The following is a 10,358-nucleotide window of genomic DNA, read 5'->3' as shown; positions in this document are numbered from 1 at the left end:
CACACACACACACACACACACACACACACACACACACACACACTCTATTTCTTTGTTAAAATGCTCAAGCCTTTGGAAAACAGAAAACAGACAAAAAATGCCCACTCAGTAAATGATGAAGTTATCAAAAAATGAAAACTAAATTTAAGAATAAGCAGCTATAGTTAACTAAAAAGGTATAAGAGGAAGGAAAAAACGAAGTTCTACAGCCACTGACTGCTTTTCTTTAAAAAGTACTTCAGGCAGTAAATAGAAAATACCTTATGCCTATCTTAACAAAATATATTAATAACTAATGCCTTTAAACAAACTGAATTTGAGACTACTTTCCTGAAGAGTAAAAGCTGTCAATCACCAAAAAGCATCACCATGAAGGCAATAAACGTAATAGCAGTTGTGATTTATTGGGCACTCTCTGTGTGCCTGACACTGCACTCTAGAGACTTTTTACACATAAAACTAGTTCTCATGTTAACCCTGCAAGATAAGTATCACTGCTTCCACTCCCACAGATATGGAAACCAAGGCTCACCAAATAAGGGACACATCTAAAGTCACATAGATAGAAAAAAGCAGAGCATTTTTGAGTCTAAAGCAATTTCCATTATACATAATTTTTCAACCTGTCTAAAACATTCTAACTAGTGTCTAGCTAACAGTTTACTCAGTAACTCTCCCAACTACAAAACTTATTACGAATTATTACGTTTACATAATAAGTATATGCTTTCGGAATACCTTTGGGGAACAAAAACATGCTGGCATAAACAAACTGGAAAACCTGGAAGAAATGGAAAATTCCTTAAAAAAAAAAATACAATCTTCCAAGACTAAATCAAGAAGAAACAGAAAATCTGAACAGACAAATAACTACTAACGGAAATGAATCAGTAAGCAAAAAACTCCCCAAAACAGAAGTCTGGGACCTGTGGGTGAATTTTACCAAACATTCAAAGAAGAATTAACACCTATCCTTCTCAATCTATTCCAAAAAATTCAAGAGGGAAGGCTCTCAAGTTCAATTTATCAGGATACCATTACTAGACAAAGACATTACCAAAAAAAATTTTTAAATTATAGGCCAATATCCCTCATGAACATAAATCCAAAAATCCTCAGTAAAACATTAGTAAACCAAATTCAGCAATACATTAAAAAGATCATACGCTATGAGGAAGAGGGATTTCTTCTTGGGATGCAAGGTTGGTTCAATATCTGCAAATCAATTAACGTGGTATACTACATAAACAAAAAGAAGAAAATATGATATATCAGTAGACGCAGAAAAAGCATTTGACAAAATCCAACATTCATTTATGATAAAAACCCTCAGCAAAGTGTGAATACAGAGAGAACATATCTCAACGTAATAAAGGCCATATTTGACGAACCCACAGCTAAGATCATATTCAATGCTGAAAAGTTAGAAGTGTTTTAAGATCAGGAATAATACAAAGTTGTCAACTTTTACCACTTCTGTACAACATAATATTGGAAGTCCCAGCCACAGAAATCAGACAAGAAATAAAAGGTATCCAAATTGGAAAGGAAGAAGTAAAACTCATTATTTGCAGATTATATAATACTGTTTATAGAGAACTCTAAAAAATCCACCAAAAAACTATTAGAACCAATAAATGAATTCAGTAAAGCAGCAGGACACAAAATTAATATTCAGAAATCGGTTGCAATTTTATACAAAAATTTTTACATGTTTATACAAATTATCAGAAAGAGAAATTAAGAAAATCCTATTTACGATAGCATCAAAAAAATAAAATAAAAATACCTTGAAATAAGTTTAAACAAGGAGGCAAAGACCTGTACTTGGAAAACTATAAGAAATTGAAGAAACTGAAGAAGATACAAATAGATGGAATCATATACCATACTCATGGATAGGAAGAATAAACATTGTTAAAATGTCCATACTACTCAAAACAATCTATAGATGGATGGACCTATGCAATCCCTATAAAATCCCAATGGCATTTTTCACAAAACTAGGACAAATAATCCTAAAATTTATATGGAACCACAAAAGACCCCGAACAGCCAAAGCAACTGAGAAAGAAAAACAAAGTTGTAGGCATCACACTAACTGATATCATACTATGCTACAAGACCATAGTAATCAAAACAGCATAGTACTGGCATAAAAACAGACACATAGATCAGTGGAACAGAATGGGGAGCTTAGAAATAAACTCATGTCTATATGGTCAATTAATCTATGACAAAGGAAGCAAGAATATACAATGGGGTAAAGACAGTCTCTTCAATAAATGGTATTGGAAAAACTGGACAGACGTAAGCAAAAAAAAAATGAAACTAGACCATTTTCTTATACTATATACAAGAATAAACTCAAAATGGATTAAAGACTTAATTGTAAGACAGGAAACCATAAAACCCTTGAAGAAAACTCTCTGACATTACTCTTAGTAATATTTTTTTGGATAGGTCTTCGTAAGCAAGGGGAACAAAAGAAAAAATAAACAAATGGGACTACATCCAACTAAAAAATTTTCACACAGCAAAGAAAACCATCAATACAACGAAAAGACAACCTACTGAATGGAAGAAGGCATTCACCAATGATACATCCAATAAGAGATTAATATACAAAATGTATAAAGAACTCACACAATTTAACACCAAAACAACAAACAATCCAATTAAAAAATGGGCAGAGGAACTGAACAGAAATTCTCAAAAAAAGATATACAGATGGCCAATAGGCATATGAAAAGATGCTCTGATAATCATCAGAGACATGCAAATTAAAACCACAATGAGATATCACCTTACCCCTGTCCAAATGGCTATCATCAATAAATCAACAAAGAAGTGTTGGCAAGGATGTGGAGTAAAGGGAATCCTTGCACAGTGTTAGTGGGATTGTAAATTGGTGCAGCCACCATGGAAAAACAGTATGGAGGTTCCTCAAAAAATTAAAAATAAAACTACCATGTGACTCGGTAATCCTACTTCTGAGTATTTTTCTGAAAAAAATCCAAAACACTAATTTGAAAAGATATATGCATACTTATGTTCATTGCTGCATTATTTACAATAGCCAAGATATGGAACCTATTTAAGTATCATCCATTGACAGAAGTTTGGATAAAGATGTGGTATATATGCATAATGGAATATTTATTCAACCATAAAAAAGAATAAAATCTTATCATTTGTGACATGCATGGACCTAGAGGGTATTACGCTAAGTGAAATAAGTCAGACAGAGAAAGGCACATACCATATAATTTCACTTACATGTAGAATCTAAAAAAACAAAATAAATGAAACAGAAACAGTCTCATAAATACAGACAACAAAGTAATGGCTGCTAGATGAGAGGGGCATTGGGAGGCTGGGTGAAAAAGATGAAGGGAATAAGAAGTACAAATTAACAGTTACAAAATAATCATGAGGATGTAACGTACAGCAATAGGGCAGTGGACCCCGACTTTTTTGGTACCATAAACCAGTGCTCCTAGCACTGGGAGTGGCTGAAAATACAGATGAAGCTTTGCTCACTCACTTGCCATTCACTTTCTGCTGTGTGGCCTGGTTCTTAACAGACCACGGACCGATACCAGTCCGTGGCCCAGGGTGGGGTGGGGGGACGGGAAGGAAGAGGGGAGGTTGGGGACCCCTGGAATAGGGAATATAGTCGACAATGTTGTAATAACTATGTATAGAGCCAGGCAGATACTAGATTTATCAGGGGGACCATTATATAAATGTCTAACCACTATGCTATACACCTAAAATATGGAATGTCGACTGTAATTAAAAAAATTTTAATTTAAAAATATATACAAGTAAACAAGACCAAAACAAACACACACAAAAAAGCAAAAAAGCCCAACATGCTGACACATTTAATGAGGAAGGTGTCAGTATGTAGGAAGAATACAAATTCTTGTGAAAAGTATTCGAGTATTTGGAAATAAAGAATATGGTTTTTAAACAACGACCTGCTTTATTGTAGGTCACTAGCAGGTATCATAGTAATTCCATCTGCATATTGATAGACTTATTAAATGAGAGTTTATGCTGGAAAGTAAGAAGAAATTCTAAGAAGTTCTACAAAAAAAGTTGCACATAGAATCGAATTACTACTTGGCACATTATCTGTAATTCTAGGTCTCAATAACACTGAAGCATGGCTTTTACCTTCCAATCTTTGATATATATTCACAGATTCAACTAAAATTTATAACAAGCCATACTCAATCTCATCATGGGACATTAATAAGTTGCAGTGTAAAAGTGGTCTGGGCAGCATCTAACAAAATTTTGAGAGAATAGTTAAAACTTTTGCCAACAATAATCTCTGAATGCAATTTTAACAAAAGTATGATTATGTCTCATTTACCTATTATTTTAAGATTAAAACTCATTTTCAGAGTAAACAATATGCCAGGTTTCCCTATAGCAAAAACAGGTTAAAAATCAAAGCTCACAAACTTGGAATCTCTCAGTCAATAGCATACATACTATTCATTCATCTACCAAATAAAAATTGTTCCTTACAAAAAATTAAAAATGAATAAATTTAAGAGAAAAGTACACCTGAAACTTACTGGATTTTGTTAACCAATGTCACCATAATAAAAATAGTTTCTTATAGGTAAGAGGTAAGGAGTCGGGGGATGGAAGAAGCAATCAAAAACTGAAAGAATCAAGCAGAACCATCAGCAGAACTCTGTACAGAGTCTTGAAATAAGTTTGCCCTAATTACTACTGGATTACCTGAAGTAATTCCTACTGATTCAAACTTGCTTGGGTAATAGAACAGTAAAGTGATTTTCAAGTTAGTTGGACCTCTATATTCACCAGAGTAAAATCAAGACATATGAATTTAAAGTTTCTGAACTTTTTTCTATATAGCAAACTCTATTATTTCCAACCTAGATGTTTTTCCTAAACTCCAGACTTTTATATATATATATATCTGCCATTTTACATCTCTGCTTGTATGTCTAATAGGTATTTCAAATTTAGTATGTCCCTATTTCCCCACAAAATCTGCTCCTCCTTCAGTCATGCCTATCATAGTAAATGACACCTCCACAAGCCAAAACTTGGGTTGTCTTTGATAACTGTTTTTTGTTTGTTTGGGTTTTTTTATTGTTGTTGTTGTGGGTTTTTTTGCTTGTTTTGTTTTGTTTTGTTTTTTGCATCCCCCACAATCAATCTATCAGCAAAACCTGTTGGCCTTCCTTTCAAATGTATATCCAGAAATTGACCAGTTCTCCTCACCTCCCCGACTATAGCCTAGTCCAAGCCACTGGAATTATTAGAACAACCTCCTAACTGGTCTCCGTGCTCTCCTCTCTCACTTGGTATCAGTTCTGTTATTCAGTTGTATATCAAACTAACACCACCTAATTTCTGAAAAACTGTCCATCTATTCTGACACAAATAGAATGAAGTACTCAGCAATTAAATAAAATAGGTATGATTCTTTTGGTCTGAGATGGTGGGTTAAGTCCATCAATCAACACCCTCCTTTCACAAAATCCCAGTGAAACAATCAGAAAAATATAAAACTAGAGGGAAAAACCAGAGGTAATAACCTAAAAGCTAAAGTGGGCAAGACTAGACTGTTGAAAAGGCTGACAAAACCAAAACTGAGCCTACCTGGGGGCAAGAATTCCCAAGGCTCAGCTCAAGGTGAGGGTACATATAGAATAACTCGGTTCTGCAAATGCGTTCTGGAATGTGCTAAGGGTGCTAGTCCTCAGAACAAGAATGTGCAGAAGAAAATACTAATATGGCTGAAAATTAACAAGGATGAGTGTGCCACAGAGGAGTAAAATAGTGCCCCTAATAACTTTAGAAGGCAAATGTTTCAGATTAACGACGACACTCTCTGCCACACAAAACTTCCTGTTAAAGCTTTCTCTTCTATCGGCATAAGCAATGACAGCTAATCCAACAAAGGTAAGGTAAAATAAATATTAAATTACCCCCTTACATTATCTGAGATTGAAAAAATTAAACAGCAACATTTCTAAAACAATTTCTAAAAATAAAGTTATATACACTAGTTTGTAATTAGGAATAAAGCTATTGTTAAAAATTTGTAGCCAAAACGTGTTTAAAACGTAGATGGGCTCTAGCATCTATAGCTAAAGGACCTTGGTTCTACTTTGTGGGAAGTAGGGAGAAAAGCTCTGGCTCCTTTGCTGGAACAATGTTTCCTACCTCACTGCCAACATTCAGCTCATAAATCTTTACAGAGCTCTATAATCATCTATCCCTTTGTCTCTACAGTATTAGTCCTGTCAGTGTATAAGCATGCTCTTTTCCTCCCTTCTTTCTGATCCTCATCAGCCCTGTCAAATATCTCTCTGTTTCCTTTTATAAGCAAATCTTACAAACAAGGCTACCCTTGTACTACTGCCACATCCTCATCTTCTGTATCTCCTTCAGTTCACTATAATCGTATTTCTGGCCATCACCAATCCACTGAAAATACATGTCAAGGTCAACTCGGCTGACTAAATCTCTAGCTGCATTTACACAGCTGACTCATGAAACACTCTCTATAACTTTTTGACCAAGAAATACTATTTTTGAATAATTTGTAATCACATCTTGTGAACTGGTAGTGTTCTGGAGGAAACAATGACCTAGAAAACACAAAATGGTTATGGCTACAAATACTGAGAAAACTGTATTTGGTGACCAGGGTGACAAGAGAAGAAAGAGTGGCTGTGTGGGGAAACCAGGACATATTTAGAAATGCTAATATGGAGTCAGGAACTGTCACACATTCAATTCCACATTGCGAGTTGTATCTGGGTGTGGAGAGCAAATGGTGACTGCATTCTCAGCAGCCTCACTAGTAAAACATACATGAGCTGCTACAGCTGAGTAGTCATTTAGGAGGAAAAAGTTTTAAAAGTACTGAGATACAACTGTAAATACACTGCATTGTATTAAAAATTGTCTTTCTTGGTCAAGATCTTTATCAGACTTAAACTATTAAACTCTCAAAATGAAGTTAACCTGAAACAAAATCGGGCCCCAGATATTTCAGTAAACAATCCTCTACTGTGGTTACCATGTTATATTTCTTTCCCTTACTCTATCTGTTCCCTCCTGGTAAAGATGGTCAAAGGACTGGTGAGGTGGTATATTAAATAAGTTATTAAGGGTCTCATATTTAATTGCATTATTACTGTTAGCATTGACATGAATTGGAAGTATATATAACATGGAAGTATAAACTTCTCATTAATTTTATCATACTAGAAACTTAAAATACATTCAAAATAGAAGATATAACACATATGTATTAAATTCAAAAGTTGTAACATGTTCATTATATCTTAATTAATTTAATAGAAATGACAATCTCTAAAGTATACATTGAGTACAAAGCTCCTGTTATAATAATTTCTTATTCATATTTCCACCAACCCTGAAATCCTCCGGGTTGAAACACACCTGGTTTCTTCCTCTGCGTTTTCCATAATTCCTTCTTACTAGGGCTTTATAATTCTCATTTTTCTTGGTTAAGTAGTAATATAAAACACAATCAGGAACACTCTGTAAGTAAAAAAATATCTTTTTTGAGGAATCAATGAAATAAATTTTTTAAAAGTCAAATAATACTTTCAAGGAAAACATCTGGTATTCTCAAAGTATAAATTGAGGAGAAACACACAGGACTAGCATTTTAAAGCATATCTAGGCTCTAGAATATATATATAATATATTATAGTCTACTATTATATAGTCTATTTATATATTATGTATAGTCTACATATACACACACAAACACGCACACACACACACATATATATAGTCTACAATTGGACATTACAGTTGTTTTAATCCAAATTACATAAAATATACCAGGAACTATCAGAAACATCTAAACAATGTCTTATTAACCAGTAACTAAATTCCCTTTCTTACTGCGTATGTGTAACCATTCAAAATGTCTCTTTAAATATTTCGCTCAAAAATATTATTCAATCCACTGTACAAAAATTTCAGGGAAAATCAGGACATTAATATTATAATTAGAAATTTAATAAAGTTCAAATAGCATTGTAATCTATGTGTTTTAGGGAAATACAATATCAGGTCATTTTTCATTAACCTTGAAAATTAGTCTGTACGTAAGATTTGAGATCATATAATTATAAATGTCACTATACTAGTCGCAGGAGAATCTTTTCTGCAGCAAGCCTTTTGCAAAAATCAGTTCTATTTTAACTATTTTTGGGTATTAGAGCACAAAAATTTCAAAGTAGTGATCATCACAAACTTATAAACATTCTCAATGTTAACCATTTCTTACCTTCCTTTCCAAGTAAGATGCAATTAGTCCAAAGTTTTTTGGATGCTGGATAAACCTGTTTAAAAATAACAACAACAACATATACACATATACACAAATATTTTAACAACTCAAAAAGAGGAGAGAAAAAAACCTTGATAATAGAAATATTATGTACATACTAATTCCCAGTGGTTCCTAGCTGACAATCTGAGGAATGACTATAAAATCACTGGAGTCTTTTAAAAGGCACAGATTACTGTGCACCATACATCAGGAACTGACTGGACTGGTCTACATTAGAAGACAGAAATCTATACTTTTAAAAAGCACCCCAAGGTGACTGAGACACCACCCAAATTTCACTACCACTCTTAACATGACTATTAACCCCAGTTCGTGTCTGTCACCTACATTTCCACCTATAAACTTATAGGAAGATCATGTCAAATCTATAATCTCTACTTCCCAGAATAACCATTCAAATGCCAAAATGGGGCCAACTTTTTGGAAAATAGTTCAATTTACAAGTAAATGCCAAATACTTTTTAGTAAATTATGTAAGCTTCTATTAGATAATAATTTAAAATTTAAATTACTTGTCCTTAAAGATCTCCTTCTCATGGTCAGTCCAAACATTCATAAACTGCCTATCTTTATAAACTTTCATAGGGTCCTCCATAAGCCCATTCATGTTAATAAACTTGACCCGTCTTTGTTCTGCATCAAACATCATAGGCGGGATCACAGAGAGCTGCCGCATTTGTTTCTCATTATTCTGCAAAAAAACAAACAAACAACAACAAAAAGATGCATTTACATAAAATAAAATTTAAAGAGGGCCACAGACCAACTATTTTAATATACACTAAAACAAACACATATAGAGTTTAATGACAATAGCAGTGTACACTATTACATCTAACATATAGTAATTATTCATATATCTAATAAAAATTCATTCAATGAATTACAGAAGGAGAGATTAAACATGCTAATTTTTTTACAATCCACTACTAGAATTTGAGAAGAGTTTTTTAAACAAAGCTGATACTTCGGATAATGGAATTTTAGACCTAGAGGATACAAAGTAATGTCAAGTTCATTGAAGTAATGACCTTATAAAGCATTTTAATTATATTTAGTCTCATTTTTAAAAGTCTTAACATCATTTTAGAGAACAAATCTTAATGCCATTTTAGAAAATAAATAGAAAAATAAGCAAAGCAGCACCAAAATCATAAGGTTATTGATTTTAAATTAACTAAACTCACTGATATATTAAATATTCCTTGCTAATCTTACTCTTTCCATTGAAAATTTAAAACTATTATCCCTAGAATTTCAACTAAAACTTTGTTATATCTATACAATTTATTTTTCACAAGCTTAATTTGTTAAAGTTTAGAAGTGCAAACTTCCATGAAAAAACTTTTACTAAAATTACAAGTATTGACCCCAGTACAAGGCTAGGTTTTTCCCTAAAACTTTTCTTCAAAGACATGAATATTGTCTTACAAATCTTTACAAAGTCTATAATTTTATGGGGTACTCTCAATTAGTTTGAACACCAAAGTACTATTTGGGACTGACACATTAGCTTGAAATCACAACTGATACTAGTTTTAGATGCTTTCATGAAATTAAAAAAAAAAAAATCAAGCAAAGAAATTTAATACAGATTTAGTCATCACTGCAGGGATGATGGCCAGATTTTGAAATGCATTGCAATGTAATAATTGTCTTTGATCATTATTTAAGGGACAATCTCACTCGAATAAGCAAGACCTTCAGAATGCAGAGATAAGGTTTTAAAAAGCCATGTTATAAAATCAAAACTAGCAAAACTCAATAGAGAGCTTTGGACCAACTTTAAGATACAGTATGAACATAGCTAAGAAGATTCAGTGTTAGAGACTGAAATCCATTCTTATTCATATTGATTTATTAATATCACATTCTATCTCTCTCCCAGGCTCACCTGGTTAGAGAGCACCCTTTTGAGACCCCATCATATACAAATATCTGCAAAATACACCCGCTTTCA

The 10,358-nt window shown here is 33.1% G+C and overlaps 1 protein-coding gene across 1 annotated transcript in view; it reads right to left on the bottom strand.

The window, feature by feature from the left end:
- NCOR1 (nuclear receptor corepressor 1) overlaps positions 1-10,358 on the bottom strand; it is a 173,975-nt gene that overhangs the window by 84,056 nt on the left and 79,561 nt on the right. The window contains exons 12-14 of the mRNA XM_015586644.2: positions 8,911-9,089; positions 8,333-8,387; positions 7,471-7,572 (exon numbers count right to left, since the gene is read on the bottom strand). Of these exons, the coding sequence (XP_015442130.1) occupies positions 7,471-7,572; positions 8,333-8,387; positions 8,911-9,089 (336 nt within the window). The remainder of the gene's footprint in view (positions 1-7,470; positions 7,573-8,332; positions 8,388-8,910; positions 9,090-10,358) is intronic.

The sequence above is a fragment of the Pteropus alecto genome, unplaced genomic scaffold, assembly GCF_000325575.1.
Source record: "Pteropus alecto unplaced genomic scaffold, ASM32557v1 scaffold52, whole genome shotgun sequence".
Classification (NCBI taxonomy): domain Eukaryota; kingdom Metazoa; phylum Chordata; class Mammalia; order Chiroptera; family Pteropodidae; genus Pteropus; species Pteropus alecto.
Note: the sequence above shows the minus strand (reverse complement) of the source record. Positions and strands in the feature narration are given on the sequence as shown.